Raw genomic sequence first — 21,632 nt, forward strand, 5'->3', positions numbered from 1 at the left:
TTGTTGACGCTGGTGGCAATTTTGAAATTTTGCTTATTGGGCTGTCTTTTAGGCTTCAATTCTTTTGTAACTGAGGCCTAAAGTCCCTTTACTGCACCGGTTTTCAGACACTTGAGGCAATATAGTTGGACGAAATCACAAAAATGCCACTGCCTCCTTATAGGCTTCGGTTTCGTTATAACCGAGGCCTATAAGGCGAAGTAAAATGTCAAATTTGCACTAGTGCTTAAGACTTTATGTGAATTAACAATCCCATCAAAATTAGTCATAACAGAGCTTAAATCAGATATTGTTACCTCTCCTCCATTTTCATTGTTTGGTAAAGATTTGTCTTCTACTTCTGCCATGAGATTTGAATGTTTCTCTAGGTTTGATTTTTAGTTTTCAAAGTTCTTCAAGGATTCATCGTGAGATAGTGCAATAGCTTTCCACATCTCGTTGGCAATGACAATATTTAGGACATTTAGAACTTTGTCTATTGGTATTGCACACAATAGAGTGTGCCTTGCCTTGGTATTTAATTTAGCTTTGTATCTCTGTTTTTTCCCCAAGTACTTCTTGGAAGCATTTTTCCTCTATCATTAATCAATGTGGGAATGCCATTATTGATCATGTCTGACATATTAGAATTTATTGCTGTTAGGAATGACATAATCTTTTATTTCCATAGACCATACTTCTTTTCTTTGAAGGCTGGTGGGCAAACTCTAATATGTTATTTGTTCTCTATGTTGCCTACGAGGATCTATCCTATACTTCTGTTAGGAAATCCCCTAGAGGCTGACTCTGATATCACTAATTGGTGTAAATTGGCTCTAGACGAAAGAGGTTGAATAGAGCTTGCAGACATTTGACATTCTTTTCACATAAACATAATATAATAAATATAATTAATGTTAAGTGTATAGAGTAGAAAAGTACACATAAGGATTTATATTCACCCCGATTAAGGCTACCTTTAGTCTCTTAAGCCAATTGCTTAAGAAATTCACTACTCAACACCTTTGACTAGCACGAATATCAACCTCTCCAGGTTATAATGAGTTTCACCTCTTTAGGTATCACAAGTCAATCCTCTATAGGTACTAGTTTAATATCTCTAGATATCACAAGTACTAACCTATATAGGTTATAAGTAGTACCTATCTTTTCAGGTATCAAGTCTCGATCTCTCCCTAATATGAAGAACTTCAAGTACAATCAAAATAATAATCTTTCACGCAGGAAAGTCATTATAAAGCTCACAGGGTTCGCTTCACACAGTGATGGATTTATATTGATTAATATCAGTCACTAGCAAAGATAGATATGACAATGTAAACTTTGAGAGTGTTTCCCTCTTTTCTCTTTTCTCCTTTTCTCTTCAAAAATGGATTTGACAGTATTTCAAAACATCATTTTTCTTCTGTCTTTTACTCTCTGTGTCTTCTTTCTTGTTTCTTTTGTCTATCTTCATATCTTCTAATATTATTGTCATTCTTCACTTTGAAAGTTCTTGACAATTGATCAGACTGTATTGCTTCTTGTGAATGATTTCTTTCTTTTTTGGCCATTCAACAATTAAAATTTCAAATATCATAACGTTATGGCTTCAATCATATGGAGATTCTCTTACTGGCTTCAATCTACAACAACTCTAATCCAACAAGCCTCAACCGGTGCCAACAACAATGAGCCTTAGTCTTCCACTCAGGCCAATCTCATACAAAAAGGCCCCATGAATTTTTTGGTCCTAGTGGTAACATGTTTTCCAATTTTTCCAATATCACACAACAAACTTCTCATGTCCCCTATTCTTATTCTTTATATAATTCCTTTCCTTTGATTTTTTATTCTGGAGGAACTCACCAAATTACTTGCTCTCTAAAAAATTTTCAAGTCTTTTCAAAAATAAAATCCATTAATAATCATTTACCCGATGACTCCATAGTTACTTCATATTACTTTGGCATTGTTCATTTTGCTCATAGTTTTATAATCTATAATGTGTTTTGTGTCCATGATTTTATATTTAATCTTTTTTCTATTTCAAAAACTCTTTCAAGTCTAATTTAACTTTTTTGGTCTTTTTTGCTAAATATAGAAGGTAAGCACAATAAGGATGGTTAGTTTGGATAAGATATAACAAGGGCTCTACCACCTAGTCAGCCTCACTCCTCATGTCCCCTTTGTCAACAACTTTTTCCTTTCTACCATCATCAACAACAATCTTTGGCATTTTTTCTCAGGAAACTTGCAGACAAAATACGTAATAATTTACATGAGTAATTTGCTTTTATTTCAAATCATAATAATGACTCATGTGACATTTGTCACTTAGCTAAAAAAATAACTATCATATTCCTTAGTGACAGTAGAGCTTCAAAAAATTTTAATCTCATTCACATGGATATTTGAGGTCTTTTTTAAAAGTTTTTATTTATGGTATTGATGGTTTTAATAGATTTACTTGGGTTGTTTTATTGAAAAGAAAGCAGAAGTTCAAGTTAATATTCAAAACTTCATTGCCTTAGTTGAAAAACAATTTTACTCTAAAGAAAAAATACTTCTTTCTGACAATGGGCCAAATTTTATTTAAAGATATTTTATGCCTCCAATGTTATTATTCATCAAACAAGTTGTCCTTAAATACCTCAACAAAAGTGTAGAGTTGAAAGTGAGCATCGACACATTCTTAATGTTGTTTATGCTTGAAAAGGAGATAATGAACACTTGGTTGAAGGTCAAGTCAGAAGTGGTAGGGAATAAGATGATATTTTTGTTATCCTATTACTTGAGGAGAAGAATGTTCTTTATGACATGATTTATGAAGAAGATAGAACTAATGAAAATCCCTTTAATTTTCATTTTAATTTGAATAGTTTATAGTAATTGAATTTAAGTTTGATGAAGTAAACTGATTAATTTTTTAATCTTAACTTTGATGAAGATTTGAGAGAGAAAATGCTTTTATTTTAATAATTTGTTGTTTTTACTATTATAAAAAGTAAAATTCATTATTCATGTTACGATCCCATATGATTTTGTGAATACCTTACTATCTAATCATATTCTTGATTTGATTTTGATGTTGATAATAAATAGTTCAAGTCAACTTTACAACATATTTTGTATAAACGCAGTAAAAACATTTTTAACATTTTAAACTTTTAATCTCAAATTAGTTCTTTGTGAAAGGCAGAATGTGCAAGCTAGCTGGCATTCATATTTTTTGTTAATATTTGTCTTTTCCGGTGCTCATCTCTTTCAATGTTGCATTTTTTTTCCATATAGATATTTGTCTTTTTATTGTTGACCACTTAAGGTCTAAAAGACTTGCCACAATTTCCTGTGGATGTTTACAAAACTGGTGACAAAGTCTTACTCGTGTTATCATTTTTCTCAGGGCACCCGTGTTTATATTTAGTTGCGCACATTCAGCTAAAGTAGCATAGTTGACAATTATCACCATTTTCAGTGGACTTTTGGAACTTTTGATTTTTCCAAAGTGATTTTCAGTATATGTTAGAATTTGTTGTCTTTTCTCTCCCCACCTTATATCATGGGGAAAATTCAAAGCACTTGCATGTTTTCCAAAACCATGAATGTGATGGAAGACTAAGAGTCATAATTAATGGCTTATAAGCTTTGAGCAGTTTCCACTTTTTGTTTTTCTTCCACGAGGAAGACTGCCACTACCACTCCTACAGCAAGTCTTCTCTACAATATCGGAGATATGTAATTAACACAAGTATTTTTTAATTAAGTCCATTAAAATATGTTGGAAAAATTATTAGTAGATTTTTTATTTATATATATATATATATATATATATATATATATATTTTATAATATTTGTTTTTCTTTCACCTACACACTTTTTTCTCTCTTCTTGTGACTTGTCATGAAATTCATTCACATCTCAAAAATATTTTTTCTCTTATCACAACCTTGATGCAGTTATGTTTAAATGATGTATAAGTCAATTAAATATTTTAATCTTACATTTGGATATCCAAACTCCTTTTTAACATTTTTATTTATTGTTTATTTTTTTTCACATGATGTTTAACTTTCATTTTAAGTGCTCAATAGTGTGAACCCTTAATTTGTTAGGTAATATAAAAAACTTATCTTTTATATTCTCTTATTCTTAATTTTTGTTTCATTTGAATTTGTTTTTTTAAAAGAAAAATATTACTATCAACAGTTGAACTAATTTGATATCTAAAAAGTTTACTTAGATATCTAAGTTACCTTTTATCTTATCATACTTTTAATTATATATTTAATTTTATTTGAATGATTTCATTGAATATTCTATCAAATTGTTTTTAAGACACATACTTGATCATTTTTACTTTTTTTTTTGTTTTTATTTATTGTTTATTTTATCATGTAAAATACTTATATTTTTATATAATTATTTTTCTTTCCTAACTCATTATCATAAGTGTAATTTTATTACTACAATTGTATAACTAAATTTCATATTCTATAATATATAATAATATAATGTGATTGTCATGAATCTTGTTTATCACCATCCAACATATATTGAACTTAAGAAGATGAAAAATATATGTTAAATTACAATAATTGTTAGTTTAATATATATTTTTTGTGTGCTTTTTGTTCAACCGGTGTATTATAATTTTTATTATGTATTAAACTAGAGATTTCATTATAATTTAAGGAATGAAAGTAAAGATACATTTAAAATATTTTTTTAATTTGAATATTTGTTTTCCTTTTATATTTAAAATTATTTTTTAATGTTATCAACTTTTATTCATTAACATCTGCAATTTTAATAAATATTTTGGATCCCATAAAATTTTATTCGGTACTCTAATTTGAAATGTTTATAATTTTTCTAAATATTTGATATTAAAGAAACGTGAATATCTTCTTTTAATATTGAATATTTGATAATATTATGCTTCCTTTACCATAATCTTTTATTATTTTATAAAAATTAATTAATATTAAAATAGTAAAAAAATAGGTAAACCCGTATTTGGTGAGGATGATACGAAAGTTTGATAACTCTTGAGTTTGAATTTAGATATAGAGATGAGGATGAACATTTTTCTTTAGGAATGAGTATGAGATCTCAAAACGCATCTCTCCCCAATCCCATTTCTTCTCTAATATATCATCTCATTTTTTAAAGTAAAAATCTATCGAAATCCTCTTCTCATAAGGTATAAACTTTTTGTCTCTTCAACATCCCATTCATACCTTGCCTTCTTACTTTTTTTGAAATCAATTAGTTAATTTTTAATAAAAAATAAAAATCTCAAAAATATGATATTATCAAATATTCAATATAAAAATGACATATATTTTCATTTCTTTAATATCAAATATTTTTTAAAAAAAATAATTGTATAAATTTAACATTAAAGTACCACATAACAAATGGGTGAAAGCAAAATAATTATATAAAATATTACACAATTATACATGTACTATACATAAATACAAATTCATGTTATCCAAATCAACTATTAATTTTGTAAACATTAATAAAACAAAGTTAATAAAGCTAAAAAATATTTTAAGAAAAAGATAAAAAAATAAATATTCAAGTTTTTCGATATTTCAAATCTCTCTTTATTTTCTTTCTCAAACTTCTAATGAAATCTTTTTTTATACATTAGTACACCACTTGAATAAAATTTCATAGAGAAAAAAAAGACTAAACTAGTAATAATTCAAATTTAGACATACATATTTCATCATTTAAATATTAATCTATGTTTAATGGTAATAAACAAATATTGATATTATATTATAGTGAGACATAAAACACTATTTGATTGGCTTAAATTAATAATACAACATTTGAGCATATGTAACATCCCATTTTAAATAGATAATTCCAATTTAATAAAACGCCACATATATAAATATCCAAAGAGTACGGAAATTGGTTTATGAAGGTACACAGTACCCCAAACCTAGTCATAACAAAGAAAAGAGGCACCACACTGCCTATCATCAATACAATAGTTCAAAAACAGCACAAGTTTTTGTCCAGAACAAGAGAAATTCTAACTAAATAAACTCCTTCAGCCGCGAGCCCCATAGTGAGCTCAATACCCGTCCATAACCATCGAGCTACAACATCTCTACTATCATTACCACTGTCAGGGGTTCTCACATCTGCTCACATCAATAAAATTGATGATCATCGCAATGAGAAAGCCACACACAACATACAAGCAAGCGAAAGGGTAAGCTAGTGTAACAGATCCTTATATTATAACACTCAGCAGGTAAGTTCAAAACCAAACATAATTAACAGATATCCACACATGATATACCCAAACCACTTAAGGCTTTTAGACTTGACTATCCAGATACATACGATGAGGCACCACCACCAAATTGTGGGATTACGTCCTAGCAATGAGGCATCACCACGAGGCCTTCACGAAATTACATCCTTACATGAGGCACCACCACGAGACCTCCGTGAATTACGTCTTGGCCTTGAGGCACCACCACGATACCCCTCGTGGAATTACATCCTTATGTTGAGGCACCAACATAAACCTTCACCCTGACGTTCATGGAATTAAGTCCATTAGATGAGGCACCACCAGGGACTACCAATAGGAAGGTCCACGGGATTACGTCCATTAGGTGAGGCACTACCATGAACTCTTACTACAAGAGTCATGGAATTACATCCTTCTTAGACTTTGTATATGTGTCACCAACCAATCCGAGAGTTCCCATAAATACTAATATCATGTTGACATACATATCTATATAAACAACTAATCATACAACTCACAGTTCCCAATTCATATACAATAAAGCAATATCTTATTTCCATCTCAACCTCATACTGTAACCATGGTATCATCCCTCAACCCTTCTAGTAAAGCATTTAGATCAGACAAACAAGCAACACATCAGTGAATCACTCAACAATAGTACCAAAACCTGCCCCAGTCTCGCTCAGGCTAAAAGGTCTCGCTCAGGCGAGGGAGATCCTTTTGCTCAGGTGAGGGCTCGAGGAGTGGGACAACAACTTCTGCGATCTCTCGCTCAAGCGATTCCCTTCTCGCCTAAGCGAGATCACCCTCGTTCAAAAATGAAAACTCGTCGCCTGAGCGACAGTTCAAGCAGAAGACGTGACATATTGCTTTGTCATCCAGCTAATTCAATGTAATGGAAAAATATTGATAATGAGTTCCGCTAGTTCGATGAAGAATGTAGAAATATTCATTTTGGTTTAGCTATTGATGGAATGAGTCCATTTGGTAATTTAATTACAAACCACAACTACTAGCCCGTTATATTATTCATCTACAACTTGTCTCCTGGACTTTTGTATGAAGAGAAAGTACATGATGTTGTCTATGATGATATATGGTCCAAGATAGCCTAAACATGACATAGATGTTTATCTCAGTCCACTGGTTGAAGATTGGAAGATGTTATGGATCGATGGGGTAAAAACATTTGATGCTTTTGCTTTTGAGACTTTCATGATGTGTGCAATGTTATTTTGCACCATTAATGACTTTCAAACTATGATAATTTGTTAGGGTACGATGTCAAGGGTCATAAAGCATGTCATATATGTAAAGAAAACACTACAGCATCCATTGAAATACGAAAGGAAAACAATATATATGTGGCATCAGAGATTTTTTCAATCCAGTCATCCTTATCGAAGGTTAAAAAGAAGCATTTAATGAACATCAAGAGAATGAAAATGAACCAAAATGAACCAATTCCATTGAATGGCTTTCAAATTTATGAGAAAGTTAATAAAATACATCATGTATTTGGGAAAACCTCCAAAAAATTATCTACAACAAGCCCTTAGAAGAAAAAATGAATATTCTTTGATCTTCCATATTGGTCAAAGTTAGAGGTTAGACATTGTATAAATGTAATTTTTGTGGAGAAGAATGTGTGTGATAGTTTGATTGGTACACTACTTAACATTCATTGAAAGACAAAGGATGAAGTAAAGGCTCGGTTGGATTTGCTTGAAATGAATATTTGAGAAGACTTGGCACCAAGGGAGGTTGGTAAGCACACTTATTTGGCTCCCGCATGTTACACTATGTCTAGAAAGGAAAAGATAAGATTTTGCCTTTGTTTACAAAGTGTCAAGGTACGACAATTATACTCTTCAAATATTAAGAGTTTTGTGTCAATGTAGGACTTGAAGCTCATTGGCCTGAAGTCTCACAATTATCACGTCTTAATGCAACAATTATTACAGGTGACTATTCATGGAATTTTAACCAAAAATGTTCAACAAACTATAATTTGTTTGTGTTCATTTTTCTTCTTCAATTTGTAGTAAAGTCATTGATCTTGTAAAGTTAGATGACCTTCGAAACGAGATTGTTATCATCTTGTGTCAATGGGATATTTTTTCACTCCATCCCTTTTTTGACGCTATGGTACATTTGCTTGTTCAATTAGTAAGAGAAATCAAGTTCGGTGGACAAGTATACCTAAGATGGATGTATCCTATTGAACTCTATATGAAGATTTTGAAAGGGTATGTGAAAAATCAATGTTGTCCAAAAGCTTCAATGATTGAAAGGTATATTGCTGAAGAAAGTACAGTTTTGTTTAGATTACATGACAAAAGAAAATCCAATAGGAGTTCCTCCCAGATCATGGTTGAATAAGTGTTCTATAAGTAACAACATATGAGGTGTGAATGTCGTAACCAAAGATGCATAAAACTATTGTAAGCACACACACACACACACACACACACACACACACACATATATATATATATATATATATATATATATATATATATATATTTAAAAACACTAATGAGGTGATGCCCTAGTTATTTGCACAGAAAGCCATTGTAAAGACACAACATCTAAGACAATTAGAGAAATGACAGTTGATGGAGCATAACAAAATGTTCATGCATTGGTTTAAATATGAGGTTTTGAAAGATTCACAATCTTTTAAGGCTTTGATGTGGCTAGCAAATGGATTGAAGTTTGATGTTGTAAGTTGTACAAGTTACGAAATTAATAATTGCACATTCTATATGAAGTATTTTGATGATAAAAGCACAGTACAAAATAGTGGAGTGAGTCTTAAAGTCGAGTCATTGCAATTTTCCACATCCAAAGACCAAAATCTGGTAATTGGGTCAATGATGTACTATGGTATAATATAATAGATATGGGAGGTTGACTATACTATGTTTACTATTCCACTGTTCAAATATAAGTGGATTGATAATAAGAATGGTGTCAAAATTGATGAATCAGATATGACTCTAGTTGATTTTTGAAAGGTGGGTTATCGAGATGAGCCCTTTATCATGGCACATTAACCATCTCAAGTTTTTATGTAAAACATCTTGCATCTGAATATTGGTTTATAGCTCTTCATGACAAGAAACAAATTGATCTTAATGGAGAGATTTTAGGTAACCTTCATATTGTTGAAACTCATCCATTTAAAACAACGATAAATTTTGATGAGGCCCTAGTACTTGATGATGTACATGCAATTTGGGATATAAATATGACCAATCCATAAATTTATGTATAAATCTTACATTTTTGTATAAATTTACGTATTTTTTAAATAATATGTTATTGTTATTTTAAATGTTTGTTATTAATCTTTTGTGTTTTTTTTTCCTTTAATAATAAATATATAGCTAACCATCAGAATTCATCACTAGAGGATGAAGTTCCCATAAGGAGAACCACCAGAGGAGCCACTAGATTGATGCAGCTCTTGTTGAGATGAGCTAATGATAAGAACATTGTTGTCGTTGTCGACATCGTCACTAGTAAAGCTTTAAGTTGTAATGCATACCTCTTCAGAAGCTATTTAGGAGTATTGGCATGTGACAGAATATTCATCCTTATTCCTAGTTTCGATCATGTGTCTGAAGTTGATCGAAACTTGATATGGCAAGATTTATTGATAAATTAATTAATTTATTGAATTTATATTTTTATGATATTGGTAAAGCACTTATTGATGTATATTTTCTTTATTGCTGATGACATTTGATATTCCAAATGTGGCGATGCTTCAATATAAATGTCTTCATCGGTCACCGAGAATTTTTTGTGATTTTAAGACAAAATTGACATCTAGGTAAATCTTTGGAGCTAAAAATAATGAAAACCCATGTGAGTTATACAAGGCAATTGATAAAGACACTTGGCGTTAGTTTGTTGAGTCTCGTACATATGAGGGATGGAAGGTTAGTCTACTTGAATTAACATTGTTGAAATTGTGTACGGGTTGAATTAATTCATAAAATGAATTTTATGTTAGAGGAAAAGAGGACAAAACCCCAAGGAATAAGTGCTCAAAATAAAAACTCACACTTATTGTCTCGTGGTGGGTATAGAAAGCTTGAAGAAAAGATATTGATGCGAAAAAAAAGGTTTAGGCCCCCATCTTTTGAAGGTGATTGTCTCAAGCCTCCTTCACCACCATCTCGTCATCTAGCACCTACACTTCTAAAATCATACGAGAAAAATCTGAAAAAATTGTAATATTTAACTTTTCTTTAAACAATAATATGATTTTATACTAATTTTCTTTTAATTTACTTTTGTTATATTGCAAGACTCTTTGGTTGAGTAGAGCTCCTAAGATACTTTAATTCTAGAAGGTCATCATGGCATTTCTGCTACTGCAATTGGATGGCCTGAGCACCCTGGATGTTTATGTCTTGTTGGATTAGTAGTCGACATTTGCCAGTATTTTGGTGGCTCCTCTAGTCAGTCTTCATGGACGCATAATGTTGAGTATGAAGAAAAGTTAACACAACAGTTCACACAACAATTCACTAAACAAGTGACTGAAAGGGTTATGCATTAGTTTCAGCAGTAATTTGATAGTTATTGCATCCGTTCGCAAGTACCTTTTGTGCTAAGTTATGATCTTCCATAATTGTTTTTCAATAACATTAACATTGACTCTGTGATGACCTCCTTGCACGACTTGTGAAAGGAGAAGCTCCATGTTGTAGCGGAATGGCAATGGAATAAGTTTGGAGGCCCTTGAACAATTATATGAATCAGTGGAAAGGATGTTCTGGGAAGGAGAACCTATCCTAAAGGAAGGAGGCTAGAGGAGTTCTAAGAAGATTCCTAGCTAGCATGATTCTCAAGGCAATTATGTGGAGTGCTCTCAACATCAATGCAATTACAATTCAAGAGTAACCGAATACAAGTGTATGAGGTCCTCATGTATAGTAAAGGATCCTTGCAAATGCAAATGTAAATGTGTGTAGAAGTGAAATGCACATTTATGGCTGTGGCAAAAAGCATGCCTCTCGGATCTGGGATGAGTGGATCATGTTCCAAGTGGCAAGTCACACTTACCATGCATTTCCATCATGTGCACCATATGCTAGAGAGAACCTCTCGGCCAAGTTTGCAAATGAGCTTGAATTGGCCCAATTTGGAAGCTAATCAACAATGTACTTTGGCCCATTATTCTAGAAAGCATGACTTAACATGTGGCCAAAAAATAAAGACTATACTAATGTTTTTACAAGAAACCCATCATATTTGATATTCATTTTAGCCCAAGAGAAAAACATGTGAAGCTCATGAAGCTTAGTGGGCTCTTGTTGCTCTAGGCCCTCTTGTATCTTTCTCATCATACTTTGAGTAATTAGGCCTTTTGATGTGCTTGGGCCTTGACTTGAATGTGGATCATGTAATGGGCTTGGGCCGAATCCATCATCTCCTCCCCCTTGCACTACAAAAATAATTATTTTTAGTGGGGGTTTTATTTGATATTTCTAGGGGTTTTAACCCCAACTAATGGTTTTACCAGGGGTTTGTAATTGCCCTGGAAGAGCAAGCGTAGCTAACGGATTACCGAGGGTTTTTAGCAACCCCTGGAACTAGCGCAACTTACTTGGGGTTTCGAAAACCCCCGATAATGCCCGGGGTTTCGAAAACCCCCGCTAATACCTGGGGTTTCGAAAACCCCTGCTAATGCCTGGGGTTTCAAAAACCCCGCTAATGCTTGGTGTTTTGAAAACCTTCGCTAATGCTTGGGGTTCAGAAAACTCCCTTTAATGCTTGGGGTTCTAAAAACATTTGACAGCTTAATATTTTGGTTTTCATTATTATTTAGGAGGATGATTACATTTGACAATACAACCAAAACAAAAAGAAAAGTAACTTAACCATTTTGTATGACCCTACCCTAATATAAATAAATTGAATACTCTTAGAGGCTAAGTTTCAATAAAAGCATTCATTTTCATAACACATCTCATTAACTAAAAAGCAAAAACTCCTAGGTCATTTCAAAATAAGCAATCAATACAAATATTCATTCAAATAGTACTAGGAGTCATAATGCTCTTAATATAATAAGTTTTGGAGAGGTAGCCTTTGAATGATAATGACATAATAAGCAAGTGCACCAATGAACCAAATTGTAAAAGGAAATCAAAGTTGTTGACATAAGTTTCCTAGAGGCATATTTGTTGACATATTCTAAAAGTAAATGAATAATATCGTCTAATGCGTGGCTTGATGTCGATCATTTGTTTCTTCATTAGGAACACTTCCTTGATCAGATACCTAACATAAAAAATAATGATAATTAATAACTTTCCAAATAATAATATCAAACATATATTAATTTAATGAAGATTTAGATATTATTGTTGGTGCATGATGCATAGTAAAATCACGAGACAACTCTCCTTGGTAATTTTGTACCAAAAAATTAACCATTGCCTTCATTTCATTGAGTTGGGATGTCAATGTAGAAACCTATTTAAAAACACAAAATTAATCAAAATAGAGAAAATATATTTTATTTTCTACTTTTGAAGAAAAAAAGTGGAGCTCTTTTGACAATCTTGGTTTACATAACATAGACAATCGACTTACTTCAAACATCAAATTGATAAAAGTAATGCATCATAATCAAAAACTAAAAAACTAACCTGATTTTGTAACTTAGCATTAGAAGGATAACTTGAAGATGTTCCACTGTATGAATGACCCTTGGAGCCAAACACTTTAGATGGGCAAAGACCCAAACCCAAACCCCTAACACGTCCACAATGTTCTTGGCTTCCAAAAGCAAAAGCTAAGGAATCAGTACTTGATATTTCTTTTGATACAGATGATGATGATGTTGATTCATATACTTGAATTTTTTCCTACAAAGAACATATGAAGAAACTAATTAAAATAACACAAAGCATGGTTGATAATTATAGACTATATTAGAATTGAACTTACACTGATTTCCCTCGCTTCATCATTCACAAAGGCTCCATTAGCATGTTTATGTGTTGCTATCCATACCTCTCCTCTACTAACCCTATGGCCACACTCTTTTTCCTATAAAATTAAAGAAAAAATATCACATAAAGCCAAAAATTGAAACAAAAAGTTCACATTAAGATATGTAGTATTGTCACCCTTTCATCTCTTTTCCTTGCAATGCTCTTAGACCCACATGTGTGAGCAATGGTTTGCTTTGCCCTATTATCTTTATTTTTTAGAGCATGCTCTTAATCATCAAAGTATAAAAATTAATAATCATTAACTTGAACAATGTTCATGAAAATAGTTTCAATATACCTTCGTTTTTGAATTTAGTCGATAATACACAAAAGAAGCCCAATGATCTCTATCTATTCCTGTTGGAGCCATTGCAATCAATTCATCTCTAGTACGTGTTCCATCATTTCTAAGTTGCCACAATTCTTGTCGGTGGTCTTTCCACTTTATGTTAAGTGATTTGAGGATGTGGCTTATATGAACATCGGAATGGACATCAAAGTTAGCCTTCAAAACATAAAACAATTAAAATTAACAAGAGTTATAGTATAATTAAATTATACATTAAGTTCTTACAATGTTGACCTGAATAGTGTTCTTTAGTACATCTTCTTTATAATCTTTAGGAATCTTCTTCCAACTAGAATAGCTAATGGGAAGAGAATTAGAGCTTCTTGCAATGCTACCTAAGAACCTATTCAATAATGCTCCACCATCTGCAATTGGTTGACCCTCATTATTCCACTGCACAACAATCCTTTCATTAGGAGGTAAATGCCACACATCATTGGTTCGTAGTTGTTTTGTAATTCTCTTTCCTTGATCATCTACGAAATGTGAGAAAATAATTGTTACTAATTTATTATAAAGACAAATATATGTATAATATATTACGCAGTACTTTGTACATAGTTGCTTACCAATCACATTAACAAATCATGATCTTTTTCGGGTTACAAGACTTTGTTCATCTACTTGCAACTCAGTCTCCTCATTTTCTTCCTCTTCATTTTCAGAATATGAATGTGATGTAGTTGGTATTATTCGTTCAAATACAGGAAAAGATTGATGTGGTGGCTGAGGATTAGATTGAGGTGCAATTGGGGGTTGGCTAGTTGAAGATATCCTCACTTTCAAGGTTCCTGAAAAATACATTGGTTAGATATTCCTAAAAATGAATATAAAATCAAATTGATATATACAAAATCTAATGTATAACAGAATATATACAAAATAAAGAATATAAAACAGAATACAAAATATATATAGAATATGAAAAAATAAATTACTTGGCTGAGGTGCAAATGGAGGTAGAGGACAAGCATATTTAGGACCTTGTTGAATACTTGCTTGAGATGCAGATGGAAGTGGAGGGGAAAATGAAAATGAAGGACCTTGTTGAATATTTGCTTGAGGTGTAATTGGGGTTGGAATTTGTATTTCAAGTCTTCGAGGTTGAGTACTAGGTAGTGAAGAATGAGTACTCACTTCAGGTTTTGACTTAGACTTACTTGAGATTGAAAAGTTCATCTTCAAATCTCCTGAGAATGGATAAAAATTGATAAAGTTAGAAAAATCACAACAATTAAGGTGAAGTTCTGTTTAGACCACTTTATGGAATTATCTATTTTGTTCGATGCATTGAAAGTTTTCATGGAGCTGCACTTGATGACGTGGACTTCCTCCAAGGACCAATGTGTCTTTTGTTATATATTTGACATCAAATATAGTTTTCACAGAATCACAGTTTTCAACTACCAATGTCTCCAATTTTGGTAATAAAGGAAGTAAATAGAAGGGTAGCATGACATCTGATAAAAACTGACAGTTTTCAATAGTTAAGGTGACCAACTCACTGAAACATAATTCTGGTATATACAGTGGGTCATGCCATATTTCTGGTAGTTTACAGGGTTTTTTGATACAATATATTAGAGAAGTTTACAGGGGATGAATCTACTTTGGCCTAGTTAAATTTCTACCTGTGGACCGATTGGAAAACTGATTTTAAAAACATCATTCAACTAATGAAAAAGTGGCAAAAGTCAATCAAATATCAGCAACAAAAATAGTAGTAGGTCACTAAAAAACTAATCATTTTAAATTTTAAAAATCAAAATTTAACTTACATGGCAAATATTTTCTTTTATAATATATATTTTAAGCTACATGGTTAACTTACATGGTTAATATTGTAGTATTTGACAAAAACGCATCAGATATGAATTTAGTCACATGCTGCATGATTATCCATTAATATGAAAGTAGAGGGCATATTTTGTAGCATAGAATAAAAAAAAAAGTGAATTAAGAAGCGTAGAAACACATCGTGAGAGACAATTTCTTTTACTAGCAAAAGATAAACCATTTCCAGAACTTTCAATTGAACATATTTTATATATTTATATGAATTGAATTCAAAAGTTGAATCAAAAGTGTGAGCAGCATTTGAATACCCTACTTTAAAGAAATACAATAATCTTAAAATCATAAAAAAAAAATTTTAAATTGATGGAACCATTTTAAATTTTTATATGTTCAATGTGTAAGTTTGTGAGTGCATACGAACCTTCACTACCTGTTACTTTTCAAAGCAATATTATTTTTACTTCATTTTAAAGAAAGATAAGTTCAAATGGCAGAAATGCAAATGCACAATTAAGGAGAGGATAAAGTATCCTGCAAAACAAAACAAGGTTCAAAATAGAGAAAACGAAAATATCAGTAAAGCATGAAATATGTGCAGTCCCTGCATGATACAAATAGAAAGTCCCCTGAAAAAGACACTGGCAAAGTCTAGTGTGCATTATATAGCATCGATTATGATTACTAAACTTTGGTTAGAGAATCATTTATAGAGTGGTCATTATAGCCTATTTTTCAAATGTTTATGACCTGATAGTATTTATGAAGTTTGTGATCTCTGCTCTAGAAAGGCTCTGGTTCTGTACTGTTTTCTGTTAGTTTCCTGAAACATATTTTAGCACTACATGGTTAACCTTAAGGAAGTGACATAATTAACTGAATGAGATTGATGATGAGATGCAGGTGTAACTACATGTCCCCATGTAGAAGATTTATTGGTTGACAATTTCTTCTTGGTTGATATTTTCTTCATTTTCAGGTGGTCTACAAATAAGATAAACACATCAAATTAAACAATGAAGGATAATAATTTAAGATGAATTAGTCAAATGACTCAACAATTGAAAAAAGAAAAAAAAAATCTTGCTTGAGAGTTTAGGGGGACCTGGTTGGTAATTGAAAGTGTAGGGGTTGTGATGTTTGAATAATAGTAGCAGGATTTGATACTTTTATGGAGAGTTTGCTTCTTAAGTAGTAGAAAGGGTGGGCATTAACAAGTAGACGTTTAAGATGCTTTGCATGTTTTGGGTTGTGTTGAGCATGAGTTAAAGCTGCGTGCTTGAACTGTGGTCCACACAATATAATGTAATGTAATGGTTTTTGGTTATTGCATGAGTGAGATAGAGAAAATACAAAGGCCTACATACCCGTATCTCTCCAACAAACAGGTCCATCACTTAAAGGATATTGTCTCTATGCTCCCTTCTTCCATCATTCAATTCCCGTCAAATCACCCTATTCTTCCTACATCTCTCACACCAGAACCAGCCATGCTTTTTCTCACTTCACCACCTACGTACCATCACCTTCATCTTATATTTCTTCTTCTTCTAAGTCGCTATCCACGTTAATTTCATCCCATATTATGTTCAACCACTCACCACCTTTGCTGCAATTATGCTTTCTTTCTATCATCTGGACTAACTATAACCAGTATTTTCCTCATTGCTTATTTATTTCTTTCGATTCTTGTTTTACATCATGTGATATCAAAATAGGCGCATTTTATAAGCCTATTTTGACTCAAGTTACAATTTTGACTGCTAAGAAGCAGGAGCAAACTTCACTTCAATAAGAGACAACTATAAATTCAAGTATTATTTCAAAAGAAAACAAGAACGTTGAATGTAGCTCTGGCACCAGTATTTACACATGACATATACACATTTCATATACAATATTTAAGAAAAAACATACACATTCAAACCTCATACTCAAACCATTTACCGCACAACTCTGTGTGGCAGAGAAGTAAGTAATCCATTTCTATCCCTAAGCATTTGGGGAATGGCTAGTGTGAAGTATTTCAATGCACTAAAATGGAGAAGTGTGGCTTCTATATAATCCCTTTAATTTTGGATGACTACCCAGGATTTAAAATATCAAATGACATAAGTCTACAAAAAGATTATATACATTTTTATTTCTTGGTTGTTAAATATTTGACTTGAGAATAAGTTGCCTTGAAATACAGTTAGCAATCCAGCCAGATCATTAGGGCCCAAGAGGTTACAAAGAAGTCCAACTACTATCAAGATTTTGTTTGATCAATTATAAAACTAGTTCATGTCTGCTGCCATGTAAGAAAATAACCATAACGGCCTTACAAAATCAAATCTTTCATTATATTCTTTCTTCTTGTCACTTGATTATGCAGGGAACCCAATGAGTTGTCAATGTACTGGCAATATATTCCTCTAAATGATTAAATAGAAGCTAGAGAAGAATGAATTTATCATTTTGCAGTAATTTAGCTGTTTTTACCCATTTTTTTACAATGCCATATCAAGTGCTCCAACCAGCAATGGCCGTTCATAGTATCTATAAATTGGTTGCCAACTGCCTTGAGGACATCATACATCCCCTTACCCAACTCCAACCCACCCTCACTAACAACCAACAAGACCTCTCACACAACATTGATTTTTATATATCTTTACTCGCTTCTTTTGTCCATCACGTATGCCTCTTCTCATATCATCTCCAACCATAATGTTAGCACAAATATCCAACCCAAGTATCTATCAGAACATAATAGATGACAATTTACATAAAAGAGGGTAAAATAAAATCATATAGAGAATGTTTATAATTTAAAGTGGAGACACCAACCTTGAGAACATCTGTTAGTTTACGTATGAGAGCCACTATAAGATTAGCAATTCCCTCTGTCACTTGCTATAACCTTATTGACCATATCACTTCACTCTTAGCCTATCTCCATCCTAGCTTCCACCTTCATTTCTCCACGTGCCGATACTGGCGGTAGTTCTAAGGTGTCACCCTTGCCTGCACAAAACATTCCAAGGTCGATTCTAGTTTTTATTTCAACAAAACAAGCCTTATACAAACAAGAAAATGGCGAAACAAACTCAAGAAAATCAGTAGAACCTAAAATAACCAAGATAACTACAAAACAAAATCAGAGAAGTTAGGGCAAAACAAACGAACATATTCATGGTGAGAATGGTGAGAGGCACTATGAAATCATGAAATCAGAGAGATAAAATTGAACTGAGATGAAAATGAAAGCATGGAGACGAATGACGAAATTGTAAGAACGAAGAAATTGAAAGCATGGTTTTACCTTATTTCAGGGAGAACGATGAAATCAAAAAAAGAAAGAATGTCTTTCTCCAACGGCACAATCCAGCGCTCATAGGGCACGAACGTTGAAAGCAAGGAGACGAAATTGAAATTGAAATCAAAAGAAATGAAATTAGAGAGACAAAGATGAAATCGGAAGCCACCGAGACAAAAATGAAATCAGAAAGGAAAAGACGAAAATGATGGAGGAGAGGTACACAGTTTACCTTGACGAGAGGCACTGCTTCTTCTTCTTACCAACTATACTCTTTTTTCTTGAATGAAAGACTTTGAGACACCTTCTACTTGAGAGCGAAAGAGTTTGGTAAGCTTAACCAAATTAAAACTTAAAAAAATTATAAAATTTTAGTGGTGTTTCTTTAAAAACCCCTTTTATTTAAAGAGGGTTTATAAAACCTCTCCTATGTATATCTTTTAGTGGAGGTTATTATAACCCCCAATAATTAACCCCCATTATAATTATATTTTTTTGTAGTGTTAGAAATGATTTGTCCTTAAATCTTGATTTTCACCATGATCCATGGATCCTACAAAAGGAATCAAATCATAAATATTGAAAGTGGAATAAACACCATACTCAAAAGGAAGATCTAATTGATAAACATTGGCATTAATCTTCTTGAGTATTTGAAAATGACTATCACCACAGGGACTTAGTTTGGATTTGCGCAAATGTGGAAACCTTTCTTTTCTTAAATGCAACCAAACCAAATCGCCCTCATTAACACTCCTAGCTTTCTCGCCTTTGTTGTTGTATTTGACAATTTTATCAATTTGAGTTTCTATTTGGTTTCACACCTTTTCATGTAATTCTCTAATGAACTGGGATTTAGATAACCCTTCCTTATGGACAAAGTCAAAAGAAGTAGGAAGTGGGATTAAATCCAAAGGTGTGATAGGATTGAAACCATATATAACCTTAAAAGGAGAAAGCTTGGTAGTGCAATGGACCACACAGTTATAGGCAAACTCAATTTGAGGAAGATACTCATCCCATGATTTATGATTGCCTTTTACGACGACCCTTAACAAAGTGGATAGAGATGTATTTACTACTTTAGTTTGCCCATCAGTTTGTGAGTGACAAGTAGTAAAAAAAGAAAGCTTAGTTTCTAGCTGAGACCATAAGGTTCTCCAAAAGTGATTAAGGAACTTAGTATCTTTATCAAACACAATTGTCTTAGGAAGGCCATGAAGGTGAACCACTTCTTTGAAAAACAACTTTGCAACATTGCTAGCATCATCTACATTATGGCATGGAATAAAATGTGCCATTTTTGAAAAATGATCCACCACCACAAAGATAGAATCAACACCCCTAGAAGTTCTTGGATGTCCTAGGACAAAGTCTATATTAATGTCCTCCCACAGGGTGGAAGTAATAGGCAAAGGAGTGTAAAGGCTATAAGGAATTATAGTAAATTTTGCATGTAAATAAGTAATACAACTTGAGCAATTTCTTTGGACTTCTTTCATCATATAGGGCCAAAAGAATTTTTCTTTGAGCACGATCAATGTTTTTGCTATCCCAAAATGTCTCATAAGTTCCCTTTCATGCATTTGTTGAACAAAAAGTTTCCTATGTGAACTATGAGGAACACAAATACTTCCTTCCTTAAATAAGTAGCCTTTGTTCACATATAATCCTCCGTGGGACTTTTGTTGACAATCCTTGTAAATGGATGAAAAATAAGGATATTGAAGATACAAATCACAAATATTATCAAAGCCAAGAATTTGAGAACCTAAGGTGGCTAGAAGAGTATATCTTTGATCAAGGGCGTACCTAACCAAATTAAAAAGATAAATGCATTACTCAGGAGTAAACCCAAGGTCGTCTCCTAGTGACCCATCCTTTCATTCAAAGCTTTCCAGATACAATTTAACACAAAGGAAGGGGGTTGGCAGATTCAAGTACTGAAAAAATTCTAACAACAAATTAAATAAAATGAAACAATGATTAAAACGTACCGACTTCTTGATTTAAATTCAATTCCACTTATCTTGGGTTAACAAAGTAACATCTCTTCCCACTCTCAATCCACTAGAAAAAAGCGAAGATTACAAAATAGTTTCAATACACATTTAAGCAATGCATACATCTATGAACTCGTGGCAACCAAGCTACATACATTAAGCATGAACATAACTCACCCTGGATACATGCACCTAATCTGTAATTTTTTCTAGTTTTTTTTTAGTTTCAATTTAATCGCAATTTGGTATTTTTAGACGAAAACATATATTAGAAGATTAATTAAACCTAAATATTTTATTTATTATTTTTTATTATATTGGATTTTATTTTTTATTATTTTATTAACATTCAAAGTTTTAAAAATTCCTAAAATAGATATATAATTTTGAAAACAATCAAAAATATTTGGGGGGGGGGGGGGGGGGGGGCTAGGCCAATCCCTACTCCTATGATGCTCCGCCTCTGACTAGATGAACCACATACACTCCACAAATTCAAGATAAAGAAATGGCAAAATTAACAAAACCAACATAACCTTAAAGCTTCATTGCTTTTTTCATCAAGGAGTTAATACACAAATTTAGCAAACCATGGATATGGAACAATTAAACACTTCAAAACAAAAATACCTCATGGGAAAAGATTCAAAAATGTAAATAACCAAAGCAGAACATCAAACCCTAAGTTGGGTCAATTTGAAACGTAAATTAAAGAGAAAACGAGATTTCTAAAGCTTCAATGGAACGAAAATGGCTGCTGTAATATAAAAAACGAAAACCTCATAAATGGGTGTTGTCCAAGTCACTACAAATTAGAAAATGAAATGCCCAAGCTACCAAATGTGCGGAAATTGCAAACCCAACAATGGGTGTTGTCAATAATGCATAAAA

At 32.4% G+C, this 21,632-nt stretch overlaps 1 protein-coding gene and 1 long non-coding RNA gene across 2 annotated transcripts; both read right to left on the minus strand.

The window, feature by feature from the left end:
* Positions 1–12,632: 12,632 nt before the first annotated feature.
* Positions 12,633–13,786, minus strand: LOC146882110 (uncharacterized). Its single transcript, XM_085667281.1, has 5 exons — positions 13,593–13,786; positions 13,430–13,519; positions 13,248–13,349; positions 12,947–13,165; positions 12,633–12,770 (listed from the first exon to the last, which is right to left on the minus strand). The coding sequence occupies exons 1-5, from the start codon at positions 13,662–13,664 to the stop codon at positions 12,633–12,635; spliced, it is 621 nt and encodes a 206-aa protein (XP_085523407.1). The 5' UTR covers positions 13,665–13,786.
* A 127-nt stretch (positions 13,787–13,913) lies between these two features.
* On the minus strand, positions 13,914–14,831 carry LOC146882111 (uncharacterized). Its single transcript, XR_014984953.1, has 3 exons — positions 14,582–14,831; positions 14,213–14,434; positions 13,914–14,119 (listed from the first exon to the last, which is right to left on the minus strand). It is a non-coding gene; the product is annotated as an uncharacterized LOC146882111 (long non-coding RNA).
* Between the last annotated feature and the right edge of the window lie 6,801 nt (positions 14,832–21,632).

Source organism: Vigna unguiculata, chromosome 10 (assembly GCF_037176805.1).
Source record: "Vigna unguiculata cultivar grain cowpea cultivar isolate G323 ecotype 2 chromosome 10, ASM3717680v1, whole genome shotgun sequence".
NCBI classification, from domain to species: domain Eukaryota; kingdom Viridiplantae; phylum Streptophyta; class Magnoliopsida; order Fabales; family Fabaceae; genus Vigna; species Vigna unguiculata.